This window comes from Solanum stenotomum, chromosome 3 (genome assembly GCF_019186545.1).
Source record: "Solanum stenotomum isolate F172 chromosome 3, ASM1918654v1, whole genome shotgun sequence".
Taxonomy (NCBI): Eukaryota; Viridiplantae; Streptophyta; class Magnoliopsida; order Solanales; family Solanaceae; genus Solanum; species Solanum stenotomum.
In genome coordinates this window covers 61,787,269-61,805,496 of record NC_064284.1, presented here as the reverse complement: position 1 = coordinate 61,805,496, position 18,228 = coordinate 61,787,269, and the positions used below count along the sequence as shown (strand labels likewise).

The 18,228-nt window shown below is 33.6% G+C and overlaps 1 protein-coding gene and 1 pseudogene across 1 annotated transcript; one reads left to right on the top strand and one right to left on the bottom strand.

Moving 5' to 3' along the window:
* Nucleotides 1-1,738: 1,738 nt before the first annotated feature.
* LOC125860253 (protein HYPER-SENSITIVITY-RELATED 4-like) lies at nt 1,739-2,627 on the bottom strand. Its single transcript, XM_049540182.1, has one exon. It carries the CDS (start codon nt 2,343-2,345, stop codon nt 1,746-1,748), a length of 600 nt encoding a protein of 199 aa, XP_049396139.1. The 5' UTR covers nt 2,346-2,627; the 3' UTR covers nt 1,739-1,745.
* A 3,767-nt stretch (nt 2,628-6,394) lies between these two features.
* On the top strand, nt 6,395-13,227 carry LOC125860246 (protein HYPER-SENSITIVITY-RELATED 4-like; annotated as a pseudogene).
* Nucleotides 13,228-18,228: the final 5,001 nt, after the last annotated feature.

Genomic DNA, 18,228 nt, shown 5'->3' with positions numbered 1-18,228 from the left:
TAATGATTGTCGAGTTATGTCGGTCCCTTCTAAACCTATGCACTTTTGAAGAATCTGACACATGTATGACCACATTTTTTAGGGTCCGAGCAACATAGAATAGAAGTAGTCGGGTGGTCAACTTAACGCTTAAAGTTATATGTTCGTAAGAAGCATCATAAAATATGTGTTTTTATGTATAGCTATACTTCTAATTTAATGATAAACAAACAAATTAGAAACAAACAAACTATGTGTAATTATAAATAGGGTTATGGTCTCCAGATCAGACATATGACTTTTTTCTAATTGTCCACCATTAGAAAAGTGAATTAATTCCTGGGTTGTTTCTTGAATCTATCTAAATTTAATTCCATAAACTCCTAATTCTACTAATGCTTCAAGATTTTGCTTTAGTGTTATGTGCCTAATGTGTGATAAAATAGTAACCAATAAATTGATTGTTATTTTTCTTCCGATCTACAAGAAGGTAAGGGGAAATAGGGTGCAATGGCAATTGAGGAAAATGCAAAATTTATTGGAAAATCATTTGGAATAGTAGAACAGAGGGAATAATTTATATACAGACTAAACTAGCTGTTTGAGGGCATGCTTGCATAGCTTAGAAACTAACATCACATACAGAGTCTGCGAGAAAAAAGTTTATAAGAGCATGAAGAAACATTTAAATAAAATGCAGGAAATATTCTTATCTGAAGCACTCATAAACCAAATACAATAATAGCAATACGAAATTCCATCTATCAATAATTGATCGTTTACATCAGATTAACGATAACAAAAATAAATAAACTAATCTTCTAATCATGATTAAGTGATATGGATTATTACTCTTTTTCTTTAATCCCATTTCCATTACTTTCTTTCTTCTCATCAACAGACTCCATTTGAGTTATTTCCATGGCCTCTTCCTTCTCTTTCATCTTTTGGTGAAGAAAATTAATCAACCCTTTAAGTGAATCTTCAATTTCATGTTCCTTCAACAACTGCTCTGCCACTTCTGCTGGTGTCACATTGGCTATGTCAATCAATTCCTCAATTTCATTGAAAAATTCATGATCCTTAATTCCTAAGTAATTGTCAGCAAGAAATTTGAAACCACAAGGTGTGCAATATGCCATGTGAACGTGCACGTCCATTCTGCCAGGTCGCAGCAGTGCAGGGTCGAGTTTTTCTATGTGATTTGTTGTGAAAATTATGATTCTTTCGTCTCCACTGCTCGACCATAGCCCGTCAATAAAATTCAGTAAACCTGACAAGGTAACCTGCAATAAAAAAAAATATATCAGCAAGGTAAAGTATTACACAATACACTAATACCATATCCAAATTTTCCCAATAATTGACTCTTAAGTTATTCAAGAAAATCACAAATTAATGGAGGGTGAAATTATTGTAGTTTCATGTCAGTATAATTTGTAAAAAAAACTGACTAATCTGTAGGCAAGGACGCATTATAACAATTGTTCTGAACCCCTTCATGCTCTTGTCATGTCGAAATACTGCACACAAAAAAAGGCCAACATATCCTATCCAATTTATGGTAATTAACCAGTTATCTTAACTGTAATAGCATGAGCAAAACCCATTATCTTCCACTTGACCACTCCCCTGACTACAGATTTCATACTACTCCATAAACTAAAATACATATATAGCCCCAACTTTTTCTATTTAATCATTTGGTATTAATCTGAGTTCGTACCTAGTAGGAACAGTAAAGATAGGAAAAAGAAAATAAAAGACTAATTTACCGTGCTCTCTGACTGATGAAAATCATTTGAACGAACATACATAGCTCGATTAACCAAATTAGCTTTCAAGTCAATGGTACAATCAATGTCCTCAATCACCAAAATTGACTTATTGGTTGTGGCAACCAACAACTTCCTTAAATCTGAATTCCTCGTCACTGCAGTCAACTCCAAATCATATATATCGAAGTTCAAATAATTCGCTATTGCAGCTATCAAACTAGATTTCCCAGTCCCCGGAGTACCAAACAACAAATACCCTCTTTTCCATGCCTTCCCTACTTTCCTGTAATACTCTTTCCTCGTCATGAATTTCTCCAAATCCTTCAAGATCATGTCTTTCTGGTCTGATTCCATCGCGATTGTCTCAAAAGTGGCGGGATGATAAAAATTTACCGACTTCCACATGTTATGTAAACAGAACATCTTTCCGTAACCCACAGTATGAATCTTGATCGTCTTGTTTTTGTGTTTTTGCAATATTGCTTCTTCCATGATGTATGGCAAGTAAGAATTAAGGACAAGGTCCTTGTTTTTCTTGTGAAATGTCAACTCAAAGGACCTTATTATAGATTTCTCAGCAGAATCCATGTCTCTGGGGTTGTAGAAGTGTTTAGACTCTGTTTGTCTATAGAGCCAAATCCACTTGAATGTCTGTCCATTATAAACATCTATCACCTATTGGAATAGAACCGCAAGATTAAAGAAAAAACATCATCTTCACAAGATCTATTATGTTAAATTATTACGAAGGTAAATTAAATGTGGAAACTTACCTGAGCACTCATGAATATAGAACAATTTTTCAAATCAAGACTTTGATTTTAAGAAAAGTGATTTTCACTTTTCTAATGGTGGACTATTAGAAAAATGTCATAGGTCTGATATGGAGACCATAACCTTATTTATAATTACACATAGTTTGTTTCTATTTTTTCTTGTTTATCATTAAATCAGATGTTGTATGTCTGATCTGGAAACCACAACCCTATTTATAATTACACTTAGTTTGTTTGTTTCTAATTTGTCTAGTTTGTCATTAAATTAGAAGTTGTATCAGCATATCTAAACACAATAACACATATTTTATGATGTTTTTTACGAACATTTAACTTTAAGCATTAAGTTGACTGCCTGCCTACTTCTATTCTATGTTGCTTGGACCCTCAAAAATGTGTTCATACACGTGTCAGATTCTTCAAAAGTGCATAGCTTTAGAAGAATCCGACATACACACGACAATCAACTTAAATTTGCTGGAAATTTTATTGCTAAATAGCTCATAGCTAACACAATATTTTTTATAATCTGTAGTGACAAATATTTTTGTTTACCCATAAAATTAGTCCACTCTAGTCTATGTATTCTTAGTGGTAAATATATTTGAAGAGTCCAAGCAATACAACTTTTAGTTTGGTCTTAAACTTTTATGATAACAAATACCATAACATGCAATTACCATTATATATATAGATGTGTGTGCACACACAAAACATTACCTCTTCATTACGCTCCATGGCGATGTTGAAATTTTTCTCCTTCTCAGTCTTATTGATTTTAAGTCTATGGATGTGAGGGGACAACTTGTTGGCCAAATAGATTGCTGCAACTTCATAAATTTTGTTGTTGACCAGGCCATCAAATTCGTCAATCACCATCGTTAGCTGTTTTGAGAACTTGGTGAACATGTTTTTGAGTCCAAAGAAGAGATATGCATGGAGTTCCCTGGGAATGTAGTTCTGGATTATCGTCTGAACCAACATGCCTGTTGCAACAATTGAGCCTACTCTCGATAAAACCCTCTTTGCTAGAGCCATTTTCAACTTTGCTGATGAAGAGAACGTGCTACTTAAGGGCTTTTTGGCTAGTGGGTGTGTAACAACTAATTTTTTGTTCCTGAAAAAAGAATAATCAACACAAGAAAATAGCGACAAGTATTTAATATTTGATTCCAATAATGTGCGGGGATTACAATGCTAATGAAATCTTATATAGAAAGTTGTAATCCTCTAATTCTTATCATCACGACCATCAACTATTGGTCTTTGGTTGTTCTTGAGTTGATGAATCATTTGTTATTGATTTTAACACGAATATGGAGCTAGGGTTTGATCATATATATGAAGGTATAGAAATTTACGACTCACCACCAAAGATGAAGAACTTGCAGACCACCCCTAGAGTATGTAGTTCTCTCCTATTCTTCAGATGATCTTCCGATTGCAGATGCCTTCTCTCCAATTCCTTGAATGTCCCCCTTGAGAGGTATGTAACACCCCTATTTATAGTTGTAGAAGTTAGATAATTTAAGTGTAGATGAACACTCTTGCTTGATTTTGATTGGCTCATTTGATAAGGTCACATTTAACTGGCCAAGACATGTCAGTTGGAACATTTGTCTACATTTGATTGGTGTTTATTATGACTAGGAGTGCCACGTCATTTGAATACGTAATATCATTTTATTTGTTCTGTTATTTAACTTGGTGCGTCATATCATTTGACACGTGGAATGGGCCTTGGGCTAATCGAGCGGGCTCATTATTTGAAGACCAACTCAATGGACTAGCTCATGTGAAATTGAACTTTTCTTTAAATCCATATCTTGGAATTAAATAATTTGATCTTAATTTGGATATCATATTCTTGAATTATCCAAATTTAATCTAGATTTAATTCCATAAACTCGTAAGTCTACTAATGCTACAAAATTTGCTTTAATGTTATGTGCCTAACGTGTGATAAAATAGTAACCAATATATTGATTATCAATTTTTTTTTGCGATCTACAAGAAGGTAAGGGGAAATAGGGGGTGGAAAACAAGAGGGGGTGGACTACGAAGATCTAACCACCACTCTGCAAAACTTACCTTTTAAGTTTAGGTAATACCTTCTTATCACACAATACTTTAGCAGCAAGCCTTCATTTCATCCATACTGCCCCAATGTGATGTATGACATCATCCTCGATGTCCCCACTATTCTAGAGTATGAACCCAAGATACTTACAACTCCCTCTTGGAAATAGTGTGTGTGGCAAGCTTCACTTCCATGTCCCTCTGGATTTTGACTCCAAATACTCCATTTTACTCCTGCTCAACTTGAACCCTTTGGGTTCTAAAGTATGTTTCCAAATCTTCAACCTAGCATTAACACTGCCACATGTCTAATCAACGAACAATATGTCATCAACAAATAAAATATACCAAGGAAACTCCTCTTAAATAGACCATGTCAACTCATCCATCACCAAAGCAAATAAGAAAGGGTTAAGAATTGATCCTTGATGTAGCCCCATCTCAACTAGGAAATTCAACAAGTCTCCTTTGATTGTTCTAACCCGAGCTTTAGCTTCATCATTCATGTTCGCCGTAATATATACCATCAGGACACCTTAGCCTTGAAACACCTCCAGAGAACATCCTTTGGGACTTTGTCATAAGCCCTTTTAAGGTCAATGAACACCATATGAAGATTCCTTTTTTTTTCCCTATACTCCATTAGTCTCCGCACAAGGTGGATATTTTAAGTAGTCGAACACCCTAGCATGCATCAAAATTGATTCCAGGAAATGGACACCCTTATCCTCACCCTCATATCTACCACTCTCCCAAACCTTTATTGTGTGGCTAACAATTTGATGCCCCTGTAATTGTTACAATTTTAAATATCACCCTTGTTCTTGTACAATGGAACCATTGTACTCCACCTCCATTCGTTGGGCATTTTTGTCATCTTAAAAATAGCATTAAAAAAATACGAAAATAGTAAACTAATAAAACATTACTAATTCTACTAACTGGAGAAACCAAATGCAAAACTAATTACTTTTATTCTTCTACCTGAATCCTGGCCCTCCACACCCTTCTATCGGGGTCATGTTGAGTTCCTCGATTAGCTGAATGTTTGTCACCTCCCCTAGTACTTATTAACTTACCCTTACCTCTCCTAAGCTCTACAACTCCAATTTCTCACACATCATCACTAGGGCGTTTGTGTATCTCCACTTGACATATCTATCTCACATCTTGTTCACCACGGAGGTCACTTCCACCTTGGCCCAAATGTTTTCATTTATGACCATAACTTTCATTGTAAGCCCACATATCCATCTTAACATCCTCATTTCTGCAACTTTCATCTTCTGGACATATGAGTTCTTGACTAGACAACACTCCACTCCATACAATATAGTCGATTTGACTACTGCTCCATATCACTTATATTTAAGTACAGTGTCACCTTTTTATCACACTCCAGAAGCTAGCCCCCATTTCAACCACCCTGCACCAATACGATGTTTGACTTCCTTGTCAATCTTTCTGTTGTCTTGGATAATAGTCCCCGAGTACTTGAAACTCCCTTTCTTAGAGGTGACTTGAGAATCTAACATGACTTTAACGTTTGCTATATGAGGCACATTATTGAACTTGTGCTCCACGTACTCTCGGGGGGTACCCTTGGCGAAGGGGTGTCAAGTGACACTTGTATGTTCAAGCCCAACTAGCCTTGTTATTATTATTTTTACTATAAATTTAGCATTTTCCTCACTCGTAATTGCATCAACATATTGGTTACTATTTTTGTCACACATTTGGTGCATAACACTAACATCCACTAATCAAAAAGCCCTTAAAAATATGTCCTCTTCATCAGCAAAATCGAAAATGGCTTTATCCATTACTGTTTTATCAACAGTAGGTTCTGTTGCTGCGACAACCATGTTCGTTCATTCGATAATCCATGACTACATCCCCCGAGAACTCCATGAATATCTCTTCTTTGGACTTAGAAACATGTTCACCAAGTTCTCGAATCAGCTAACAACGGTGATTGACGAATTTAATGGCCTTGTCAACAACGAAATTTATGAAGCTGCTGAGACCTATTTTGGAAACAAGTTATCACCTAACATCCATCAACTTAAAATCAGTAAGCCTGAAAAGGAGAAGAATTTCAACATCGCTATGGAACGTTATGAGGAGGTAATGCCTTGCACATATAAAACTGCATGTCATGTTATTTGTTATCATAAAAGGCTTGGTCTAAACTAGAAGTTATGATACATGGACTCTTCAAAAATATTGACTTGTGTGTCAGATCCTTTATGGTTTTTCTAAGGATACAACATAAGTGCAACAACATTTTTGAGGGCCTGTTCCACATAGACTAGAAGTAGTCTGATGTGGAGGCCTCCACATCAGACATATGACTCTTTTTCCTAATAATCCACCATCGGAAAAGTGAAATTAGTCGCCTTTCTTTAAAATTCATACTTCTTGATTTGAAGAACGATTGTATTTACGTGTTCAAGTAAGCCTCCTTCCGCGTTCAAATTTACCTTAGTGATAATTTAATGTAATAGATCGCATGAAGACAATGTTTTTTTTAAAATCTCAAGGTTTTATTCCAACAGGTGACAGATGTTTCTAATGGACAGAATTTCAAGCGGATTTGCCTCTGTAGACAAACAAAGTCTACAAACTTCAATAATTCCAGGGACATGAATTCCACTCTAAAATCTGAAATCAGGCCCTTTGAGGTCACATTTCACAAGAAAAATAGGGACATTAATGTCGTTAAATCATATTTGCCTCACATCATGAAAGAAGCAAAATTACAAAAACACGTAAACAAGACGATCAAGATTCACACTGTGGATTGTGAGAGAATGTAAAATTTACACGAAATGTGGAAGCCGGTGAATCTTAATCATCCGGTCACTTTTGAGACATTCGCAATGGAATCAGATCAAAAAGACATGATCTTGAAGGATTTGGAGAGATTCGTGAAGAGGAAATATTATTATAGGAAAGTTAGCAACGAATGGAAAAGAGGGTATTTGTTGTTTGGTCCTCCAGGGACCGAAAAATCTGGTTTGATTGTTGCAATGGCGAATTATTTGAACTTTGATATATATGATTTGGAATTGACTTCGCTGAGGAGAAACTTGGAGTTACAGAGGTTGTTGGTTGCCACAACCAATAAGTCCATTTTGGTGGTGGAGGACATTGATTGTACCATTGACTTGCAAGATAACTCGGCTAATCGAGCTACTGTTGTTCATTCAATTAATGGTTTTGGTATGCAAGAAAGCAAGGTAAATTAGTCTTTTATTTTCCATTTCCTATCTTACTATTCCTACTAGTTGTATACACAATAAAAAATTTGCGCTATGTATCATATTAAATTAAAAGTAGGAAGCCTCCAAGTCTAAAGTTGAATTACGAAAATGTCCATACAAATTTTTATTAACAATTTTGTTCTACACAAAAAAATATAAAAAAAAAAAAAACAAAACAAAAAACTTCTAAACAGAAAACCATTCATTTTTTACATTAAATTTGAATGTAGAATATTGTTCCATCTTCCCACAATTATTAAATGTTTGAGTTTCTTAGTTATCACCAGCAATTATTTCAATCTTAATGTTTTGTTTCTTTCATCGTCCATGGTAGTAATAAATTTTACATATTCTTTACAACATTCTATAAATTTGCATAGAAACATATATACATTGATCAATCAAATTATCACTCAAACATCTAAGTTCTTCACAAAAATAGTGTTGGAAAAACAATCATAAGACAATTTTATATATTTGTTTCTTTAAGCATAGAGAATTGCTCTTCTCCTTCACTTCTCAGCAATCCTTTTAGATTTGGAATCCTTTTCAGAAGTGTCCGTTTTGGTGCCAAACTCCTTTCCATAGCAAGTCGTTCCAAGTATGAGAACATTGGGGCAAAAAATATTATGCTTCTTCGGGTTTTGATAATTGTATGAAACTTTATTTGGGTATTAGAAATACGCAGGTTGTAATCACATAATTTATGTATTGTTAATTACTTTTTGGGTTTATATGATACTTCTTTTAGGATGGGTTGTAATAATAATTGTGTTCTATACATTTTTTACTAATATTCCTTACAATTGTCTTGCTGAAAGTCCCTTCCTTTTTCCTTTTGTATAACTTAGCCCTTTATTTTCTCACTTTTTATTTTATGATAAATAGATTTGTTAGGTTGCCATGATTTTTATCTTTTGATAGGCTTTTGGTGATAATCTTTTGAATTATCTTTCAAGAGTTTTCCTTTTTGTAATTTTGCACTTTGATAGAGAAGATGTGGGATTAAATTATGAATTAGAAATTCTTTATAGTAGTGTTTCATATGCTTTTAGATATGTTGCGTGAAGGATGATGACTCAAAAATTGTATTCACAGAGTTCTACTATGAAGTAAAGTCGTAAGTCTCACTTTGACTTTGTTGTTTATTTGATACAAATAATCAATAAATAAGAGTAAAACAAGATACAATAATAAATAAGATTAAAATTCCAATGAGTGAAGAAAGTTATTGTTGATACTCTTCTCTTAAGGTCTCTGTAGCTTCTCATGTTAAATTTTTTATTTCATCTTGTTTGAATTGTTAAAACTATGTATGTTAAGTTTCATTATGCTTCAAATTGTAAAATTGGATTATCATTTTACCTCTATGCTAAATTAAATATCTAAATAATTAAACAGTAAACAATATCATATATATTATACTAAAAGTGAAAAGGTGTTAGAGTCAAAAATTGAATCAACCTTTAACTGCAATAAAATGAGAAAAACATTAAGAAAGATGAAAATGAAAAAATCATGGTTTCAGGACTCTTCATTTTTACAAATCAAAATTTTAAAACTCATATCTTTTCATTCTCTCATATTGAAAGAAGGAAAAAGTTGGACTTGCAAACTATAAATTAAGCATTGTACAATATCCTATAAATCATAAGAAATGATAGTAATTAATTATTGATTTCAAAATCTTTTCTTTTATTTGATTCCATCTTCATCTATGTATTACCATATTTAATTGTGTTTATGTGTCATTTTTTCCTTCTCTCAATTTTGATGGCATCATATAAATCATAAATATAGGACAAGATATAGTGTATAACTATAATTATATGTGATAAGTTCAATGATTAACTATATTTGTTTGGTAAGAATCTCTTATTTCTTTATAACAAATTTTTTATGTTGAACAATATCAATTTCTGAACTTTTAAAATTTGTTGATAGCATGAAAAATATGAGATGAATACATTATTGTATGGAATAAATATGCAACACACGTTCCCAGAAACTAGTTTTAGTAAAATAGTGTAATACATACAGGCATATACTCAAATTCAGTTAACAAGTAAGCACTTCAACTTTGGTAGTGCACATTGTCACGCCTTGAGCCTATACCCTGGGCAGGACTGGCACTCGAGAACCATTGTTGTCCCCAAGCGAACCATTTGTCTGGCTTACTTACTCAGCGGAAGACTTTAAGCACTAAGAAAAGAACTCAAATGCAAGATAACTCAACTATCTCAAACTAAACTCATAATGTTTTAGAAATAAACATTTAACTTAGCCAAAGTGACAACTCAATTATGAACAAAAGCCAATAACAAAGTAAAGACAAACGAACTAACTGACTGTCTATTTATCTATGAAGCCTCTAATAACTGAGATGGATGTAGGGACAAGACTCACGACATCCTAATGAACTAAATATATTGAAATCAATAAAAAGGGATCTTCCGAAAAGCAAGGAGTCTCACTACAGATTCTGAGTGCTCAACTGGATCAATGATGTGTTGGATGTTGATCTTAGTTACATGCGTCTGCATCATAATAAGATGCAGGTCAAATGACATTAGTACATTGAATGTACGAGTATGCGAGGGGAATACTAAAACAAGACATAAGCTTGAAAGGAACTGAAGAAACAAACATGGTCTCAACTGAACTGAACTGAACTGATTTCAATCTAAAGCAGTGTAAATAAATGCAGTATAAGAAAAAGCTTTAAAACATGGTTTTCAACTTTGTGTATTTAAAAATACAATAATAACTCTGTATGTATGCAAAGATACAATATGAACTCTATTTGTATATGAAAATACAAATATCTCTAATGTATATGAAAATACAAAATACTGTTGTGGGAGTTTATTTAACCGACAACCATCACTTAAGAGCTATCATGATGATACAACGTTTTGCCTCATGCTGCCAGGGTCGTCCTATACCTTGCCATAAGTATAGAACCTGAACTACTAAGTGGATCCACTAGTCTATGCTAAAAAGCACTAAGAAATCATCTAAAAAGTATGACCCTTTTTCTACCCATGGTGGCTACATGGTTTATGGGGGCTGTGAGTTGTCTGAACTCTCCCCCATATCGGTGCTCAATACTACTCCCAAAATATAATACTAGCTCTTATGTTTAAAACCATACTTCTTTCTGTGATTTGAGATAATTCTCAAAAACTTAGCTCGAAGGCAATCTTGAAAATCAAAGTTTCCTCTATTGCTTAATTGTGAAAACACTTGCTCTTTTTTGAAAACTAGCTCAAAGGCTCTTTGGAAATCACGGTTTCCTTTCTTCTTTAAATGTGAAAACATTTTACTCTTTGGGAATACATTATCCCGATATACTCTTTTGAAGAAATGAACTTCAAACTTTACTCTTTACTCAACTCAAAACTCAAGTCTTAAAACAAAGTTAAAACATTTGTAAAAGACTCTTGGAAGACTCTATGAACTTCTCTTGACTTGACCCTTAGCTTCTCTTAACTTCTCTTGACTTGACTCTTAACTGATCCTTGAATTGAATTATATATTCAAGGATAGAGATTTGTGATAGGAAAGATCTCATGATGTTTGGGAGTGTTTTTAGATAGTTAAAAAGATCAAGAATTCACTGCCTGGAAGCAAGTTCGCAACGCGGAGATGCATTTAATTATTTGGTCGCGAAATAAATTTTGAGGCAGAACGGTCTGTGACCGTTCCGTTTCGCGAAGAAAATTTGGCAATCCTGAGGAACAGGTCCGCGACGCGGACCTGGTACCCAGATTTGCCCAACTTGTTCCTTCTTTGTTTTCTGACCCCAATTCGCCTAAACTCAGTTCTTTTTCTTAAATTCCCTTTAGATTCAGATACCCNTTGAGGCAGAACGGTCTGTGACCGTTCCGTTTCGCGAAGAAAATTTGGCAATCCTGAGGAACAGGTCCGCGACGCGGACCTGGTACCCAGATTTGCCCGACTTGTTCCTTCTTTGTTTTCTGACCCCAATTAGCCTAAACTCGGTTCTTTTTCTTAAATTCCCTTTAGATTCAGATACCCAGCATATGTACATAAGAATCTTATCAAACACAACTCTAAAATCGACCTTAAACTCTCAAGAACTCCTCAATCTCATCTCAAATTCAAGAACGAAAGCATTTCAAGAATACAACTCAAGAACATCAAAGTCTCAATCTTTTAAGACGAAAATCATACTGAAATAAACATGTTTGGCGTGTGGGTGAACGAACCCAACGCTATGTGAACTCACATACCTCGTAGGGATCACCCCTTGACGAAATCCACGATCAAACTAGAACGATCTTGACAAATCTTGCTTCTTCTCCTCTTTTCTCCTCTTCTTTTCTCTTCTCTCAAAACCCTAACTCTTTTTGGAAAAGCGTAAACTGACCAAGTTCAGTTTAGACCCCAATTAAACTCCTAAAAATGAATTAAAATAATTGAGAAAGGAAAAGACTAAAATACCCTTCTAAAATCCAGATTAGATTTTCCTTAATTGAACAACCCAACTTCGAATGGTCATACCTCACTCATACGAACTCGGAATCACGCAAACTTGGCGGCGTTGGAAAGATTATTCCAAGATATTTTATACGATATCTGGAAACACACCTAAATCATCCTGAGCTAGGAGTTATGGTCATTTGAAGTTGATCAAAATCCAACTTAACATACTTAACAAATTTTCCAGATTTTTATATTCTTTCCAAAAATGACTATTTCCACTTTTTAACTTCTTTCTAGTTACGGGGTGTTACACACATCTAGACACTTCAACTTGACACAAATTTCTTGGAGGTGTTTGGATGATGATTTTGTAAGTTGGAGTCTTCTACTTTTATGGTGGAGACAAGTTGAGGCGTCTAGATGTGCATTACTCAATGTTGGAGTATGTACTTATCTTCTAAGGTCACGCTTGGTGTCAGTGTATTGTGATAATTTCCCTTACTAGGCCACTTTGTTTTGCAGGTGACCTTATCAGGCTTACTGAATTTTATTGATGGATTATGGTCGAGTTGCGCAGACGAAAGAATCATAATTTTCACTACAAATCACATAAAGAAACTTGACCCTGCATTGTTGCGACCTGGTAGACTGGACATGCACATTCACATGACATATTGCACACCTTGTGGCTTCAAACTTCTTGCTACCAATTACTTAGGGATTAAAGATCATAAATTGTTCAAAGAAATTGAGGAATTGATTGGCATAACCAATGTGACACCAACAGAAGTGGCAGAGCAATTGTTGAAGGAAGATGAAGTTGACAATTCACTTAAAGGGTTGATTAATTTTTTTCACAAAAAGATTAAAGAGAATGAAGAGGAAAAGGCTAAAAAATGATTGTTTTTTAAAATTTGAAATATTTTCCACAAATATATATATATCTTTTAAAAAAAGTTGACGGGGGCGGCCCTAGATGGGGGTAGTGGGGGTTAAGGGGTGGTTTGGGGGTAGGCAGTTGGTTCGGGGGTAGGGTGAAAATAATATTTGAAATTTAAAAAATAAGATAATTTAATTTATTTTTTTTGGATGGGGAGGGCTGCGTAAGGGGTATGAGGTAGGGTACGAAAAAAACTATTGTAATTTGAGGATGAAATAAATTTTGGAAAATGCTTTCCTTAATTTTCGAAGGGAAGTCATTTTCCTTAAATTTGAAGAAAATGAGTTGATTTGGAAATATCTTTTAAAACATTTAAGCCAACCAAACATGGAAAAATTGGAAAAACATTTTACCAAACACACCCTTAAAGTAAAATCATAAATATGAGCAATTAACTCTCCTGAAATTATCACCTAGAAGATGTAAATGAAGGGTAAAAATGGAAAAAAATTCCAACAACTCTCTTGAACTTTGAACAATTCACTTATTTAGAATTATGAAAAAACTCAACAATTCACTTATTTTAAAATGGAGTGAATAATAATTAGACAATAACCCTAAAGAATATATATATAGGGTAAAAATCAAACTGGACAAATCAAGAGAGAACACGTGATAAAAAAGGACAGGTCGGACAAGATCAACAACAATAACATATTTAGTGAAATTCCTCAAGTGGGGAGGGTAGACTATACATAGCATTTCCAAAGGACCTCGGCTCGAGTATAACACAGAATAATGAAAAGGGGAAATGATGGTGGAGAAACAAAACAACTAATAAAGAAACAAACAACCACAAAATAATGCGGTAATCTAAACACAATCAATAACAAGTAATAGTGGAATCAAAAGCAGGACTCTATAAAAAAAATTGGCAATACCCCTCAAAAATCAAGATAATACATATGGGTCGTTTGGTAGAGTGTGTTAGGAATATAATGCATGCATTAGATGTGTGTATTAACAATACTTTGTGTGGTACACTTTTTCATGCCATGTATAACTAATGCAACCATTAGTTATACACTCTATTGTGTATTAAGTTGTGTATTACTAATACCAAGGAATTCTAGGTATTAGTAATACATAGCATTTTAACACTTGTATTAGATTAAATAATTACAAAACTACCCTTAAAGTCTTTTCATTTTCTTTGTTGTCATAAGTTTTTAATTTTATTTTTATTTGTTTTTTAGTATCTTTTAAATTTATTGGTGTCTTAATAGGCTTTATGGCCTCTTAAATATCTTTTTTTAAAAATATAATTTAATCAAAAATTTTACTATTGTGACGATGAAATTTAAGCAGGCCACTGCCTCAGCCCAACTTATTAACTCAAAAAAACAAAACTTATTCTTTTTTCACATCCATTATGCTTTTCTTAATTAGTAGTACATAAATTCATCCTTAAAATATGATTAAAAAAAATGAAGGTAGAATTTTTTTGTTGCAAAAGAATCTGATCTTAGTTGATTTAGTCATAATTAGATGTGAACAAGTAAATTACTATCTTTTTCTTGAGTTGATTGCATTACTTTCATGTATTTTATTAGTATTTGATGACAACCTAAATGCTTGTTTTTAATGTTGACAAAAAAAAATTCTTTGCCAATTTTTTACAAAAATATTTTGACTCAATAGTATAACTATTTAATATTATTTTTGAAAAAAGAAAAAGAAGAATGAAGAGTTAATGATGTTTTAGCAAAGAAATATTGTTTTGATGTTTTAGCAAATAACTTTGTTGCAAAGGAAGTGTACAAATAAATAAAGTGTGAAGGATATTTTTGTAAACATATATTTTTTAATAGAAATTATGCAAGATTTATTATTTTAAATACATCAAACCAAACAATGTATAAGAAATAATGCTTGCATAACTAATGCAGACATTACTAATGCAAAACACTACTAATGCAAACATTACTAATGCACCATATTTTGCATTATTCTTATACACTCTACCAAACGACCCCTATATTTACTAACTTTTTACCATAATACGAGACCTCCACATCCTTCTATCTAAAGTCATGCCCTCAATAATCTAGAGTTACGTCATGTCCTATCTAATCACCTATTTTTGGCTTACCCTACCTGTCCTCTTAGGCTCTTACCCATTATATACCGCCCTCACATCTCCTCACTAGGCATCTATGCATCTCCTTTTCACATGTCCAAATAATCTTAATCTTGTTTTTTTTCCATCTTGTCCGCCATAGGCACATGATTTTTTTTTTTCAAAAAAAGAAAAATAATACTTGAATAATTTTCTTGGAGGTGCCACATCATAATGGGAAAAGACATAAATTTCTCCCTGAACTTGTATCGAAAAGTCAGTTACACGCTCAAATTATTATGGCGACCTATTACACACCTAATCTTGTTCAAAGTCATATTAATACCCCCTTAGAACGTGACATGGCAAAGAAAGTGTTTTCACCTTTCTTAAGGTGCGTGAGAAGAAAAAAATATATGTTAAAATGATAAATTTGAACACATGACACTAATTTATTGGTCATTATATAATTATGTATTATAATTTTTAATATATTAATTATTTCAATTTTCTTTATTTTTTAATCTTTTTATTGGTGGCCCCAATTTCTTTAAAGCATTTACATTTTTCTTTATTTTGAGTTCTTCTTCTTAAGGAATCACAACATTTGTAACCATTGATTGTTTGATAAATGCACATCCAACACTCTTCCCTTAAAGAGGAACTCTAAAAAGAAATAGAAAGGAGTGAAGAATATGATGACTTCCATAGAAAAGTTAATAATTTTCAACTTGAAATTCATGATTTTTCCGTACGAACTCGCGGAAGGATTCACCGCAGAAGATTATCGAAAAATAATCATGAGAAAGATAATGATTTCTATTGAAAATCCTATAACATTAATGCATAAAATTCTTGATTAGATTGCCTAAATTTATCAAAAGTTCATCGAAGAAAATGATTTCTCCATCTTTGTCTTCTCTATTCTTGTCGGAGCACTACTTACAACCACCAATTTATTTTATGCCACAAATCATCAATAGCATATTTGATTAATCATTACACACAAAGAATACTAATGAAATGCTTGATTTACATACGTAGTTATTAAGATTTTTAAAGAATTTTACAGATCTGAAAATTTTATTTGTTTCACCGGCAACAATGGTGTTGCTCATTGCCTATTGCTGACGCCAACATCTCTATACTTCATAATCGACTTATTGACTCCTATTTTCTCTTCAGATTTTTATATTTTCCTTAAATTTATGAACATTGGAGAAGAAGAAGAAGAAATAGATTTTAAAAAGAGAAATTTATAGTGAGAGGAGGAAGATACCCAATTTTTTAGGGAAAATGCATAAGTACCCCCCAGCCTATGCCCAAAATCCCTGAGACACACCTAACCTTTACAAAGGTCCTATTACCCCCCCCCCCCCACCCCCCCGAACTTATTTATTAATTAATTTTTTACCACTTTTTGACCTACGTGGCAATATAAACCAAATAGGTTGAGAACTTTGTTCAACACGCGCTGGGCCCCACTTTTTCAACTATCACAGTTATATACCATCATATTTGTTGTAGTGAATACAACAACATACAGCCCACCAACAATACAATATTTCTCCAATAAACCCAAACCCATTTACTTTCCAGTGTACAACAACAATAAACCCGATAGCCGACCTATGTCCTTCTTCTCCAACGGGAAAAACTAGAAAAAGAAACATGCCAACCCAGGAACGGGTGCTACTAGAACCAAACGACCCCACCCCCGTACTTGCCCTCGTCTTCTTCACAGGAAATCATCCAGAAAACTCGAAAAAAGTACAACTCCAACCCGTCAACATCAGCAACGGTGCCAACAGTGTCCGCCGTACGCATCGTCCTCCTTTTCTGCAGTAGACACATCCCCATCCCCCTTTCCCCTTTTTTAGAAATTGCTCATCCTTTCACTGTTGGCCTTTGAAAAGAGACAAGAAATTCAAATTTTTCTTTGAATTTTCACTTGATTTCCCCCCCTAATCTGCTCCAATTTTTCCCTATACATACTTCCCTCCTTCAACGTTTAAAGGACACTGATTTATTACCGAAAAATAGTCAAAAGAAAGAGGTTGGGAACAAAAAAAAATACAGTGATATGGATTCATAAAAAGAAATCAATTTCTGTAGTTACTAAGTTAAGAGTTTCGAGTCTAGGAGTCTTGTTTTTGAAACTTTTCGTCGGAACTTTTCAAAGCAAGAAGCAATTTACCTTGAATGATAATGGAGATTTTTTTTCCAAAGTTGAAGAACATTGATAAAGAAGAAGACAACTAGTTAATGTTTATTTTTTTTCAAGTTTATTTTAACACGTGGCCAATTTTTATTGGTCAGTGTTGTCTAAAAATTGCACTCACGCGCCTAACATAGGTGAAGTCACGGACTCAGCCACGTAGGCCAAAAAGGGGTAAAAAATTAATTAAAAAATAAGTTTGGGGGTGTAATAGGACCTTAGTAAAGGTTAGGTGTGTCTCATGGATTTTGGGCATAGGTTGGGGAGGTACTTACGCATTTTCCCAAATTTTTATTTTTTTGTAAAAGTTTAAGAAAATATCAAGAGATAAAGGTTTTTAAAAATTAAAATAATACTCCCTCTGTCCACTTTTATTTGTCATGTTGCGCTTTTCGAAAGTCAATTTGACTAATTTTTAAAGTTAAATTAGATTACATAAATTCGATATTTTTTAAAAAAAAATTAGATATTCAAAAACTATACGAAAAGTACTATAAGTTGCAATTTTTTGCATATCAATATGATGAAAATATACATCGTAAAATGTTGGTCAAAGTTCTTATTGTTTGACTCTAAAAAAGGAAACCATGACAATTAATTGTGGACGGAGGGAGTACTATTTAGATATGAAAACGCGTGTACACACACAAAACTGAGGTTGTCTTCGGAACGAGGTTAATATCA

Excerpts from the sequence above, each read along its gene's own strand:
- LOC125860253 (XM_049540182.1), bottom strand. The coding sequence starts at position 2,345 with ATGGATTCTGCTGAGAAATCTATAATAAGGTCCTTTGAGTTGACATTT.